This window comes from Bombyx mori, chromosome 11 (assembly GCF_030269925.1).
Source record: "Bombyx mori chromosome 11, ASM3026992v2".
Lineage (NCBI taxonomy): Eukaryota > Metazoa > Arthropoda > Insecta > Lepidoptera > Bombycidae > Bombyx > Bombyx mori.
This window is the reverse complement of record NC_085117.1, coordinates 16,491,712-16,507,331: the sequence shown is the minus strand read 5'-3', so window position 1 is coordinate 16,507,331 and position 15,620 is coordinate 16,491,712. Positions and strand designations below refer to the sequence as shown.

General features: G+C 36.9%; 1 protein-coding gene across 4 annotated transcripts; it reads left to right on the top strand.

Moving 5' to 3' along the window:
* The first annotated feature begins 602 nt into the window (after positions 1–602).
* Positions 603–14,146, top strand: LOC101740891 (sperm motility kinase). Of its 4 annotated transcripts, none has more exons than XM_012696169.4 (9): positions 603–1,904; positions 5,123–5,224; positions 5,430–5,691; positions 7,367–7,649; positions 8,757–8,864; positions 8,941–9,134; positions 9,629–9,813; positions 9,886–10,878; positions 13,277–14,146. In XM_012696169.4, the coding sequence occupies exons 2-8, from the start codon at positions 5,156–5,158 to the stop codon at positions 10,843–10,845; spliced, it is 2,061 nt and encodes a 686-aa protein (XP_012551623.1). In that variant the 5' UTR covers positions 603–1,904; positions 5,123–5,155; the 3' UTR covers positions 10,846–10,878; positions 13,277–14,146. The 4 variants fall into 4 exon arrangements, with proteins under 4 accessions (XP_012551623.1, XP_012551622.1, XP_012551624.1 ...); XM_012696170.4 differs by having other exon boundaries at positions 604–1,904; positions 9,886–10,704; XM_062671244.1 differs by having other exon boundaries at positions 604–1,939; positions 9,886–10,704.
* Positions 14,147–15,620: the final 1,474 nt, after the last annotated feature.

Genomic DNA, 15,620 nt, shown 5'->3' with positions numbered 1-15,620 from the left:
TTTCTCCTCCGTCATATAGAACATAGACCTATTTTCTTTTATTTATAACCAAATAGGTAAAGCATTTCAAATAAAATAAACTATTGAACGAAACAAAAAAATACCGGCTGTACCTTAATTTTTTTATCATGTCTTATTCACTCTTTAATTAATATCTATAATTTAGTCGCGTTTTTATTTCATTTCTTGCCTATTTTTTTATTGATTCAGAAATCACGTATATCTTCTTTGCGTATAAGGGTGGTGGATTAAAAAACATATCCAAAATGTTTGACACTGTGTTCATTTTCAAAAAAATATTCTGTACTTACTATGAAACATCGACGTATTATGCCCAATATATTAAACTATTTCTTAAATTGAAACTCGAATAAACTGCTCAAATCAACGACATCCGTTGAGTTTCTTCGATTATCATCTTAAGCGTGTCTGATTCTTTTCACTGGCCCCCCGGAGTGGTACTTAAGACGCACATACTTGCATCGCCTTTCCTAAAATATACCAGCAAGATTTCGTTTTCTGTATTCCTCCATATTATCCCTAACTTAGTAGATCTTAAAAATTAAACATTTGAAATCGGCACTATATAGAATATCCAAGTCTCCCATTTGAAAGAGCGATTAAATAATGCTCTTAATAACAAAAAACACTACTTTTTCGGTCTATTTTACATTGGGAACTAAGGGATTTTTCAAAAATGTGTTTTTTTTTTTAACAAAAAAGAATAGATGTCACAACTGCTGAGGTTACCGAAGTGCGTTGACACGTCAGGGTGATTATCGCACAAATGGAACCATGAGATTGCAATCAGATAGCCTATCATCCAAACGAGATCCATTGTAAATTGTTTCTTAATGTTCTTCTTCAGTCCACGGTATCAGATATATCTTATGCGATATTTCATTTGTGAACTGTTTTAATTGTTACAAATATATCGATGGTTACAATACCATGCTAGCTGCTAGCCAATCTCAATTCAACCGTGTACGATACGATACGACTAATGAGGTTTTAGCATGCGCAAACGCGCAGAAAAATCTAATGCATTCACATTTGATAAAGTTTTCGATATAGAAAACAATTTGTATTACATAGTTACTAGTGGTCCCGCAGTAGTCGAAATTCGACTATAATTAATTGATATTATAATTTTGAACATTATTATGATTCTATAGTCAAATTATATAATCACAGATTTCGCCAAGACTACACTTTAGGCAAAAGACAAAACATATTTAATATATTCACTTCACATATTTAATATAATCAAGCAATAAGAAAAGTTTGACAATGTACAAACAGTATGCATGCGTGTGTGTGACAAATACATGGTAGTGTGTTTAATGTTTTTTTATTATCTATTGTATTTTTTATGCATAATTTTAGAAAAATATGAGCATTCTGCACTTCTACTCTATATTCTCTATAAGTGTGGGAAATTTCATACTGCTCCGTCCGCGCAATTTTCGTAGAAAGGGATACAAAGTTTTTGCTTCACGTATTAATTAATATTTAGATGATTATTTGTAAATTCCTCACATCACAGTGCATTAAGCGTTCGCGCACTAGCCAGGTCGTTGATCGTAACATTTCCGTCACACATTGATTTTTGTGTGCACTAACTAGCACAAAAATAGCTGGCCGGGTGTCGTTGCGTGCGCGCCACCAGTCGAGAGATCGATGCTGGCCATCCAGCTCGTCCCATCCAAAATACTCACTCAAAACCTCGACCGAGTGCCTTACAGCGTCGAATGGAAACCCGAACCCGCCGTGAATTTTGAATTGTGCACAAAATCTGGAATGAATGTGTGGATTTCATCTTATGTGATTTGTGTTCGGGTAAAATCCCAATAAGTAGTGCACTGTGATTTACTTATTTGTTTGTGGATTGCCCTTCGTACCTGGTAATTCGTTTTGCAATATTCCATAATTACACTAGGTAAACGATTTTCCTTAAAAATTAAATTCTTTTAGTTAAGCTTGTTTAATTTATTTGATATTTAAATAAATTTTAGTGTATGAAGCGTCTGAAGCTCACGATTAGTTACATGAGAAATTTATAAATTGAAAACAGTATAAATTCTTCTGCAGCGTAAAACAGTTCAAGATCAACATTTACAGAACTGTTAAGGAGAAAAGTGTGTTATGAATGAAGACACAACTTTGCTTTTATAATAAATTATTGAGTTAACAATAAAATCACGCCCAGAATAAGTTTTTTTAATGATTTAATTCATAATTTTTGATGACCTTTGACACCCTCGTTGTCACCACGGCAGCAGGAGTGCCTCTCGCGCGTGAAGTCGCAGGTTCCGGACGGGACCGACAACACTATGTTTAGTTTTTAGTGTTGTCGTACAAAGTACTGTTAACTTAGAATACTTAGATGGAACACTTAGATAAAATCATTAAAAAACGGAGATAAATACACACAGTTGCCCTATCTTGCCCTAATCTAGGATTATCTATATTGTGAAAAAACTGATATATATACTTATAAACAGTTTAAAATATACATATGTAGACATTAAACATCCAGAAAAAGAGCAAACAAAGCTGTCATCAGAATGTTTGTCCGTAAGCATCGAACCCACAACAGCGTCAGCAGTCAGGGGTTTTAAATACTGCGTTACAAGGTTTCATTAATTGGTTGACAGCAATGACACGTGCTGTTCGAAGGCCTGATAGCGTAGGATATATTATATTCGGGTCCGATGAATGTAGAAACTTAGCAGATGATATAGGCAGCGGCTTGGCTCTGCTCCTGGTATTGCTGACGTCATGATCGACAGTAACCACTCACCATCGGATGGGTCGCAAGGTCTTCTGCCTACAAACACCATTAAAAATTATGACTAAGGTTTTCTCTATTAACAATAAAGATAACAACAAGTGCTCTCAAAGCCCATCTATCTAAAATCCCCAGGCTCTTCCCAAGACATTGACAGATAATGACTAAATTGCCATCTGTTCAATCACAATATCACTTAATCAAAATTAGTTTCCTTATTAATAAAAAGCTATCATATTATAAACTTGAATGAAACCTGAATAAAATCAAAAACTAAAATCTTGTAAGTAAGACAGCTTCACAATTTCGTCGGTTCTCTAGCCACCTAAGCGTCAGCTGATTTCGAGTACATTGCATTCAGATTAATTAAATTACTATCGTTACACTATTTAAATTAAATTAATTTAGTGACAAATTTCATAATTGTTGATATTCAGTGTTACTGTAGAAGCAACAAAAAATTCTACCGTTTCGGAAGACCGTATAGTGTTATGTAATATAAAAACTTAAAATAAGTATGTCAGTTCATTGAAGAAGATGTTACCACCATCCTCCCTATTCATGTAATAAAGATTATTTAGACTATATACTTAGCATCAGCTAGCAGTAATCACATTGTAATGCCTACGGTTCCAGTTACCGCTTAAAACCATATAGACTGAGAGCGTGCTAACCTAGGCAATAAAAAAATAAATAAAAACAAAACGTGTCAAAGAGCCCACAATGATGTAGCTAGAATTAACGGCCCATGGTTAAATTCGAATCTAGTATTCCCTTTTAATATTATTTTTTGGATCTCAAACCCCTAACTTTTAAAAACTACCCAACGCAGTATCTTTTTTACGCTTTCGAACCACAGAAATGTTCCCAGACAATATGTTTTGGTTATAAGATCGCTTTGACCATACTGGAACGTTGTTTTGAAAGTTATTATTCTTAGTCGTCTGCACTCTTGGCAGGGTGGCCGTGGTCATCAGTTCAAATGATCATATAGTTAAATATTAAATTATCGGTTACAGATGTACTTAAGTATGAGAGAATAACGGTCATTAAAAAACGTGGAAGAGTAAAAGTAGAAATAAAAGTCTTGTCACCTTTCTGTGGTAGGTATTGTGAACAATCGTAACGATTCACCCCGAGTTATAGAGTTAGACGAGCGGGTGGTGCGGTAGTCGTGAATTCAGTCAAAAGAAATGTAACGACGCAAAATTGTAATTTACTGGTTAATTTATTGGTTTTTGTACCGTATTTATAATTCATCATCATCATCGTCATACATTTAAATTTTAACGATGGCAATACCACTGATACTTTAACCACGAGCCTTAAGATAAGTGGCGACATTGCACCTTGTGATGTCTTTAAGCTCTGGTTACTGCTTATAGCTGTAAATAAATGAATATAACGTTCCAGTAACGATCAGTGTGCTTAGTGTGAGTTTTTTAATGTTCTCGATAGCGTAAAAGTTAACCCAATTTTGTATGCAGTTGGAACAGCGCCCCTAGCGGCAAACATAGGCAAACGATCCCATTCTATACAAATATGAGCTAACTTTTACACTATCGAGAACGTTAAGAAACTGACACTAAGCACACAGAACATTGCACAGTAAATCATTCAGCTTTCAGATTCTGAAAAACGTCTTGGCAGCACTCGTCACCAAAAATATCGAATCAATAGCGAATCGATAAATTGTCATTCATAGACTTTGTTCCGAGATCGCAAATGCTCTTATATAATAATTAGACAGCACGATAATATGATTCATCGCATAATATCACTTTAGCCATAAATGTAACATATTAAAATGGATTATAATCGCGTCGTGGCGGTAATACCAAATAATATAACCACAAATTTAAACACGCTCGTCATAAAATTTGCTCTAAGTAATTCAACAATGCTTTATTGTATTATGGCGCTCGAATTAATTCTTAACAATGTTTTAAGCAGTCGTTTTAAGTAGTTATTCATCAAGACATTGCCAATCAACAAATTAACGGAAGCCGGTGCTAAATATAATCGGCACAAAAGGTGGGAACACGTCTGAAAGTCGTTGACTCGTTTTATTTCACTTCACCACAAGGGAAACGCATTGTAACAAATCTCAGAGACCGTAGCCTACGTCATCTGATGACATCACGCATGCCGTCTGGATCTGGAGTAGACATCAAATCCTGGCACCGATCCAAGATCATACAGTCAACGCTTTCGCGAGTAATGGGGACGATGCGTTCGATTCGACATCACTGTGTCGATTTACTATTCAAAATACACCTCAAATTCTGGTCAGTGGGGCGAAACGATTCAAAACAAATGTTTTGATTTCAGAACCTGTAGAATGATTCGAAGTGTACGCTAAAGATGAACAATGGGACGAGACGAGCCTTGACCGGCTCCATTCACAAAATTAGAGAATTTGAACTGGAAAAAGTAAGATTCATTCTTAAATAATCGTTTTTGATAAAGATACGAATTAAGGCAGTTATGGCGCGATTTGGAATTAATTTTTTTAAAGAATAAAAACTCGGTTTTCTCTGACCAAACATTGCAAATTATAGTATAAAAATTATAAATGTCACTTAAGACCATAAAATCGGTTTAAATCACAGCATTATCATAAACTTTTTGTTTCTAGGTGAGTTTGGTTGAAGAATTCGATATATTACAAATCGTTGGTGAGGGATGGTTTGGAAAGATTCTTCTTGTTGAACACAAAGCATCAGACACTGAAATTGTGCTGAAAGCGTTGCCTAAACCCTATGTCTCTATACGGGACTTTTACAGAGAGTTCCATTACAGCCTCCACTTAGGTGCGCACCGGAATATTGTGACGACATTTGATGTGGCTTTCGAAACAGCTGGTTTTTATGTGTTTTGCCAAGAATATGCGCCACTAGGTAAGAAAAACACTGTTATTTTATATTTTGTTTATTTTGTTTCTGGCGACATTGTAATTTACATTTTAGAGAATATTTCTTAGCCTAGCCTCTGATTAATTATTATTTTTTCCTACCTATTCTAGTGACCTCGAGAGGTCATACTAGATTCACTGAGCTGGTCTCTGTTTAAGGCGTGGTACAGCTCTTGAATGTAGGTATACAGTGGCGTAGCCATCGCAACCTGCGCCCGGGGCACAATACCTTTTAACAATATTAATTACTAGTCCCTCCCTCCGTGCGTCGTGTTCTTCAGTGCTGAGGGTCGTGACTTTTACGGAGGACTTCTGTTAGGACTATGTTGTATGTAATTACCAATAGTAGAGCATTTTATGAGCCCGCCCTGGTTTTCTGTTTCAAGGGTGAGGCAGCCGTTGTACTATAAAGATGAAATTTAAAAGTCATTACTCGGGGTTGGTAGCAGCAATTACATGTTCGAGATTCGGTATTGACCTAAAATCAGGTGAACTGTGAATTCGCCTATATAATCCATAATAAAACAATTGATCCTACGTCATGTCTCAGGATGAGTGACATCACATGACTTTTGGAGACGAATCAAATTCATAAACAGAAGAGTCGTAAGCTCGCCCATCTCTGCAATAAGAACTTGAATCATAATTACAGTACAGAGTTAATATTTAGGATGTTGATAATAACTTAGAAAACGCTCAAAAATATTAGTACTCACAGCTAATTCCTACTTATTACCCATAGCACCGGTAACCCATATTACTGGTGGTAGGACCTCTTGTGAGTCCGCCTCGGTAGGTACCACCCCCCTGCCTATTTCTGCCGTGAAGCAGTAATGCGTTTCGGCTTGAACGGTAGGGCAGCCGTTGTGACTATACTGAGACCTTAGAACTTGTATCTCAAAGTGGGTGGCGCATTTACGTTATAGATGTCTATGGGCTTTAATAGCCACTTAACACCAGGTGGGCTGTGAGCTCGTCCACCGAATCTAAGCAATAAAAAAGAAAAACATTTTTATTATTTTGGTTTTGTACACTTTTAAGTAACACAAGCCATGCATGCCTTTACAATGAGTATGATCGATAGCAAAGCTAAGAAAGTAACCGATCTTATCTTTTTTTTTTCTTAATAAGTATCATAGATAACTAAAACGAGACACGTTTTAAACAATTCACTAAAAACTGTTTCGAAGACAATAGATGATGCATTTTATCGAAACAATAAATATAAAAATTAGGTGCTTTACATCCGAGTCTATATTCACCTCGCTGCTTCTGATTGGATATTTGCCAGATACATTCGATTTGAATGAGCATCAACGAGACTCATATTTCCAATACCGGACGCTATTGAAAGATGGATGTAAACAGAGAATAACATCTCATCTCTGATAAATATACATTTGAATTAAATTTAATAATAGTTTTAACCGATTTCATAACAGGAGGAGGAACCTCAATTAGATTGTATTCTCTTAGAAATTTTTTCTAGGCGAACCGAATTTTACCAATGATCAATTGAATTTGAGTTATTCATAATAATGTTAGTGATTTTATCTAAATCGATGACATTTTATTATGTTTTTGTCAGTGTCCTTTTTTTTAAGATTTTATATTAACTTATTTATGGAACTGTTATAATAACATCACGTTTTGTATTTCAGGTGATCTTACATCTAACATGTTAGATACGGGTATAGGTGAAATCCATTCAAAGAGGGTGGCAAAACAATTGGCTGCAGCATTAGACCATATTCACCAAAGAGAACTAGTTCATAGAGACGTTAAACTAGATAACATATTAATATTCAAATCAGATTTTTCTAGAATTAAGCTATGCGATTTCGGAGAAACGAGGAAGGTTAATGCCGTGGTTAGAAGACGCAATGAATGGTTGCCGTATTCCCCGCCAGAAGTGTTAAAACTATCAATGGACAGCAGCTACAAGTGAGTGAGGGTAGTTAGATATTTTTTTGCACAACTTTCACGGTAGGCAGCGGCTTGGCTCTGCCCCTGGCATTGCTGAAGTCCATGGTCGTTGTAAATTTGAAATCTCCTATGTATATAAATGTTGTTTTCGAGAAAATCTAATAAAACTTCACCCGAAAAAAAAATTAAGTAATTATTTTTTTTGGCACATAGGATAGTTTGATCTACAATAAAATGCAAACCGACATTTAGGATTTATTAAGATTGATGCGTAATAAAGTGAAATATTGAGATATGCACATGGGAGTTTTTCCTGAGTATAGGTATTCAAAATAACTTTCATAATATATGAAAACATAATTTTGGCCTGAAATTTCACATAGGAGATTTTAAATTTGCAACGACAATATGCTCGTTTGCCTACAAGGGCAATAAAAAAAACTGTAAACTGAACGACACCATTACTCTATGGAGGGTTGAAGTAAGGAGCACGATCTTAATGTATTTTTTTTTTATTGCTTAGATGAATGGACACACAGCCCACCTGGTGTTAAGTGGTTACCGTCGCTAATGGACGTCAGCAATGCCAGGGTCAGAGCCAAGCCGCTGCCTATCGTTTAATACTCTCCACAAGCCTCGTTTGAAGAAGGACATGTGATAGCGCTCGGGAAATATCGTGGAGGGGAGCTCATTCCAAAGCCGGATGGTACGTGGCAAAAAAGATCTCTGGGCAAAAAAGATCTCTGTTACACTCACTACACGATTCGTTATGAAACCGAATTTCGATTCATCATCACCAGCCGCAGAACGTCCAAAAAACCATTTACACATCCATCTATGTTGGAATTTCTTAATTGCTTTACAAAAATGAAGAAAATTTGTGAAACAGTCCGTCCACACTAATACTCAGGCGTCTATACAGCATTTGCCTTGGGAATATTATAGAACATCGATCTATTTTAATATAAATAAATAAACATTTCAAATACTCAGAAACGGCTTCAAATAGTTAGTGAGGTAATTCATAAAGCACACATTGTTTCGTAATAAAGCAATAAAGCTTGCAAGGTTTCAGACGCATTATACGTTTTTCACGTGCCTGTTTATTTCTTTTCTTTCTTTCAGAGCATTAATTACCCACGATGTTTGGCAATTCGGTATTGTTTTATTTATTTGCCTCACCGGCTGCCTGCCTTGGCAGAAAGCTGCTTTCGACGACCCCCGCTACACGAGGTATGCCTCAGTTTCGCTTTTAATTCTCAGCATCGTTTTGGCACCGATAAACAGTTATAAAAATTCTACGTTTTAGCTATTACAATTGGTACAACAGTTCGAATCCATTAAAGAAACAACCGAAGCTATGGAAAATGGTTTCCTCTAGAGCGCAGAGGATGTTTAAAAAGTTCGTTGAACCCAGAGAAGAGAAGAGGGTTAATAATCTACTAGAACTGAATCGATATTTAGATGATCGGTGGCTTGCGAAAGGATACACAGACAGAGTCGGTTAGTAGCTTTTTTATCTTTGTATTCGAGAGCAAGAGAGGCTTGGCCGTCTGGTGGTGAATGGTTACCGTCTCTGGTGGTAGTTAACAAAAGTTAGTTGAGTACTTTCCTCAAATTCCGTTTGAAGAAAAGACATGTTATTATATCCATTTTCTTCTTCTTTTTCTATTTGCCCTTATCCCACATTATGTGGTCGGCGCGGCTTATAGCCATGTCATGCTGCATAAGGATTGGGCATGAAATTTAAGACCGGCCGTCTGTCTAGCATAAGCCCTCTTTCGGATCTCTTCAGTACTCCAGTACTCCATAGGAATAGCTTTTTTCTTTCTTCTTTTCATATTTCTTTTGTTTCATCCGCTTTTTGTTCTATAAATTCCATTTTATTATTATTATTAACATTTACATTTTCAAATACCATTTTATTCGTTCTTCAGCAACATCAAAATGAAAGTAAAAAAAAATTATAACTGTATAATATTTTTTACATATTTCAGCCGGTGAAGACATAGACGAACTCTGTCCATCCATGTACAGTTTTCACAGCGACCCGAATGAGAAAAACATACTGCTCCAACATTTTAGGCACAATGGCCTCGAGACAACTGTAGACAGACAAGCCAAAAAACAAAGAATACGAGACTGGATACAAAATAGTGTCATAGAAGAAGCCGATGAAGAGGTGGGTTCTATTTTACTGCTTAACTACAAAAATATTCGTGTTATTTAATTTTAAGCTCTGTTTCTTCAACAGGAAGATGCATATGAGCCTAGCGTGTACGAAGACAGCGATATAGAACTTGACCACAGACCAAGGAACTACCCGATAGACGATTCCCACAGAGTAACTCTTCGGTACGACACCGAAAAGCATATCAACCCAAGAACCGGCGAAGTCATCGAAGGAGCGAAACCTTCAGCTCCCGAAAAAAAACCTCTATCGTACGACGTTCAACATATTGAGCCCGTGGCCCCGACCGATGTCGTGAGGCGATACGGCCAAAATGACGCATCGCAAAGCTCAACAAAAGACAGCGCTTACGGATCCATGGAAGTTAAAGCAAAAAGAAACGCATACAAAAACAATCAAAAACATTCTACATCTCTCGAATACGGTATAAATAATCCTCCGAGTAGATCGCTAAGTGCCACCTCTATACAACAAAATAAGTCGCCAATCACAAGCCACGCTCAAAGGTTTCAAAGGAGCGAAGAAGTCTATTCAAAGGAATTGGAAAATTTAAAAGGAAGCTCATCGACTCTGCATTCTTTGGCGCACTCGTCTAGATCTAACAGCATCCAAGCGACACACAGCAGCTCCTTCGATAGTCCCACAATCGTAGGCAATAATGTTGCTACACAAAATGAAAGTCCAGTATTATCTTCTACTCATAACAGCAGCTTTGAGAAGCAACAGAATGGCTTAATTCCTCCAAATTCAACGGTGCCACAGCACAGGCCGTCGTATGTATCAATGAAAAGCACTCCTTACGACAATGTTTCGTTCAAAACTGAAAATTCTGATGGAAAACCTGAAACCTCGACGGTTAATGGGAAAAACGAGGAAAACAAGGTTAGTCCCTATTCATCAATGGTGAATATAGTACAAGGAAAAATGAAAATAAATCCCCATCAAGATGATGCCAATAAAAATGCGATAAGCGTTTCAGTGACGGCAGTCAAACAAAACAAAACAGGGAGAAAGAAATCATGAACACAACCTACCTACTTATGAGTGTACTTATTTGTAAGAACCCTTAAATTCTTTATTACGTTGGAACCCTTTGCTTTTTTTCTTTTATTCGAATTAATTCGAATTATTTATCAATACGACCAACATGATAAACGTTAATTGTCGTGTATTTGCTTCAAAGTACAAAAGTACGGTGTGCCTTTATTGGCTGTGATTATGTAACCTGTATGAATTGTAGAAGCGGGGTGTAAGGGTCGGTCTCGAAGACTTATTCCGAAAAATTATAATGATGAGAGAAGCTTCCAGCATACGGGATCCCTGAGGGACTCTGCAAGTGGATCGCTAGCTTTTTGGATGGACGGAGCATCGCAGTTGTCGTCGACGGCTGCTGCTCCGATACCATGACCATCAACGCTGGTGTTCCACAAGGTTCGGTGCTCTCCCCCACGCTTTTCATACTGCATATCAATGACATGCTATCCATTGATGGCATGCATTGCTATGCGGATGACAGCACGGGGGATGCGCGATATATCGGCCATCAGAGTCTCTCTCGAAGCGTTGTACACGAGAGGCGATTAAAACTTGTGTCTGAAGTGGAGAACTCTCTGGGGCGGGTCTCCAAGTGGGGTGAACTGAATTCAGTTCAGTTCAACCCATTGAAGACACAGGTTTGCGCGTTCACTGCGAAGAAGGACCCTTTTGTCATGGCGCCGGAATTTCAAGGAGTATCCCTGCAGCTTTCCGCGAGTATCGGGATTCTGGGGGTCGATATTTCGAGCGATGTCCAGTTTCGGAGTCATTTGGAAGGTAAAGCCAAATTGGCCTCTAAAATGTTGGGAGTTCTCAACAGAGCGAAGCGGTATTTCACGCCTGGTCAGAGACTTGCGCTTTATAAAGCGCAGGTCCGACCTCGCGTGGAGTACTGCTCTCACCTCTGGGCCGGGGCTCCCAAATACCAGCTACTTCCATTTGACTCCATACAGAAACGGGCTGTTCGGATGGTCGATAGTCCTGCTCTCGCGGATCGCTTGGAACCTCTGGGTCTACGGAGGGACTTCGGTTCTCTCTGTGTTTTATACCGCATGGTCCATGGGGAATGCTCTGAGGAATTATTTGAGATGATTCCCTCATCTCCTTTTTATCATCGCACCTCCCGCCATCGGAGCAGAGTTCATCCATATTATCTGGAACCGCTGCGTTCATCGACAGTGCGTTTCCAAAGATCTTTTTTGCCACGTACCATCCGGCTTTGGAATGAACTCCCCTCCACGGTGTTTTCCGAGCGCTATGACATGTCCTTCTTCAAACGAGGCTTGCGGAGAGTTCTTTATGGTAGGCAGCGGCTTGGCTCTGCCCCTGGCATTGCTGACGTCCATGAGCGACGGTGACCACTTACCATCAGGTGGGCCGTATGCTCGTCTGCCTACAAAGGCAATAAAAAAAAAAAAAAAAAAAAAACTATATAGAGTGCGAATGGAGAAGAGTGACATTTTTAGTAAAAAAAAGCCCGCTCAAAGTCAAACAGTAGTATGTACCGGACCACTCTATCACCAAATTTCAATATTCGCTTGAAAATTTACAGTTTGAACTACATTCGGAATTTTCATCTGGAACTTTCCTTAAAAAGATGTTTGGCTTCAGCAGCGTCATCTCAATTTAATCCTTTTACACTTTTAAGTACCTAGTCAGTTAAATTTTCCAAAAGGAAAGGCTATGGTATGACACCATACAGCTTAATCTTTTATATCTCTATTATATTTATATATTCTGTTAATAGAAAAATAATATTATGGAGTGGATAGTCCTTTGCTAATTTTCCGATTTCATGCCCTAAAATACCTCTACGCTCCATAGTTGTGATTTGGTATATAAGAAAGGAAATGTAGTGTTGTATGTAATGTGAAGCGCGCGCTACAGTCAAGATCGTTCTTTGCTGGGATTAGCTGGGATTTAAAATTACAAAACCGATACCTACTAAGAGTATTAATATTGCCCAGGATGTAAGATACTCCTATTATGAATCATTGTTTGAATACCCGGTTAAGATAAATTTAAAACATTAGTGTTACATTCGGGATCGATTCACTACACCCTGTATATTAAACGTTGATTAACTTTGAGTTAAGAATAGATTACGTTAGAATGAAGACAGATTAGTTCTACGTTTTAATTTTAGATGTTGTGCGTGACTTCTGCACTAGTTTTCGTCTGCCGATAAAGTATAATAGTAATCTTTTTAGATATCAATGTGAGTGACATTCTTCGCTTTGGCATTACCGAGAGCCCTCGCAAATAAATAAAATAATAAAAGAAACATCTTTTTTTTTAAGAAATGTATTAAATAAATTAAATGAAACTTTCGTATGATTAGTCATAAATTAAGTATACGTACAATAATATGTTTACTGGTTGGGTGAGGAATTTTACAAGTTGGTTATTATTTTCACAGACATTTTATTAATAGAGAAAGACTGGGTAGTCTTCGTGGAAGAAATATATTCTACGCTCTCCTTCTACGCAAATCTCAAAATAGCATTAATGGTTATGGCGGGTTCTCCATACCTGTAATTAGTTTAAGTAAAAATTCTGAGATTATTTAAAAAAAAAAATGTTTTAATTTTGATGACGTTCATTGTTGTTACACTATAGTCAAAAATTTTAAACAATTATTAAAGTGACTATGAGGAAATATATAATTATCTGTTTCACAATATATCAGGGATAATAAAAATGTGTAAATTATATAATAACACAAATTATATAAAACAATTTCTTGTGTACTCAGTGGCCGACCTCTTATTTTTACTTTATCAGAATAAACGTATTTGTACAATGGAATGCTAATTAAATTGTAGATTTAAATGATATTTATACGTATGTATGTATACGTATGTTATAAGTACCTAATTGAAGCTCAAAAGTTATGTCCCAGACTATTTCCTTGAATGTATAAGGACGTAAATGCCGATACACGTTTTTAGTGATTAATTAAAGTGGATAAATCTCTGGATAAAAAGTGTACTATACGTTAAATATATCGAGGAGTGAAAAGCTATTTGGTTTAAGTGACATTTCGCTAAGTACGCGATATTTATCTTTGTAATAAAAGGTCCGTTTTATTTGGTATTAGTAACAACAGTTCGATGTTTTTAATTGATCTTCAATTAAGTTTACCCCATTCAAATAGCTTTTCCAAAGAAACTTTAAATGACTCTCCTGTAAAGTTGCAAAAATGTTGCTTAAACCAAACAGACTTTGACCCCTCGATATAGACTATTGTAAATGTATTATTTCATTAAAAACATTGTGCCCTCGAAAACCTTGTCTGAATAACCCACACGAATGTCCTGAAACTTGTAACAAAAATCTAATTATTACGAGCATCGATTAAAATGGCGTCCACTTTACGTGGATATATGAGGAGATTCAACGAAAAATGGGCAGTGCCGTTCTCTGAGTTGCGATCTAGAACTGGCATTTATTAGTTACGGAGTTTATTTTAAGCCCGCAGGGTTGAATAGCTGCTGGATAACTGGTAATTGCTTATTTCTGACGCGCAGTGATTATGTTTTCCGATTCAAAGGCTAGAACAACCTTTTCTTTTCTACCTATTCGTTGGTAGCCTATTCCAACTTCACGCGGACCGGTAGGTGAGCTCACGGACTCAACCTGGGATAATTGCTAATACTAGTCCTAGCAAGAGCAGTGCTTCACTGAATCTAGTACCCGATCGGAATCGCGACCCACTGAGAAGATCCGGCGGGAAACTCAGTGGGTTCTGTGTCTATGGGGTAGTACGCGCGTTCTTTGTCGCAATCGATGGGTACGGCGAGGACGCTGACCTGTGGATAATGAACCTAAACATTACAGTGTAATGAATTGTCACGCCTTATCTGTTTAGTAAAATGTACCTATACTTGAATTAGTATACCAAAATTTAGAACAGAAGCCATAGACTTTTTTGTGACAAAAGCCATAAACTATGTCAATTAAAAAGAACATTGCATGGCGTTAAACTTTTAGTTTAGTGTAATAATTTATAAATACCTTGTTTGAGTTCAGTCTTAATCAAAACGTCTATTGTCTATCCACCCCACCATATGATTGAGTTGCAGCGTTTGTATGTTTCCTGACTATTGCTACGAAATAAAGATCCTTAGCGGGAATGCCAATAGTTTAATTTCCTCTGCCGATCTAATTCGATAAATCAAACCAATAATATTGGTAAACTCGATTTTCGGACTCAAATCGAGCTCAGTATTATTAATTCTCATTAAAATTGATAAGCAGAGTTCTGTTAAAAAAAAACAATATGCCATGTTTAGTCAAAGTGCCTAGTAGTCAAATAATATCTCGAAAAACCACTTAGTTCCAATTATTCAAACCTGGTGTACATGATCGGCTAGATGATGTAATTTTAACGATCGTAAAGATAACATTTGATCGTAAAGACATGACCACACCATTTAACAGATTAGTCTAAAGGCAGATTTTATCCACAATAACAAATCGATTTTTCGAAAGCCACTGGACGTAGTTTCTCGGGATCCTCCAAAGAGTCCACTGTACGAGTTTCAGTAAATAACCACCATTTTACTGAGATTATATTTCATCCCATATCATCTCATTTAATTTCATTTAATTTCATGCCAATTGATAATTGTTCCAAATTAATCAACTTCATTTCATTTCATATTACCATTTTTCATAAAAAAATAAAATAAAATTAGGCAGTATAGTATAATAACTTTGCCTTTCTAGTTCGAAAAATAAAACTACCACTACGCAACGTC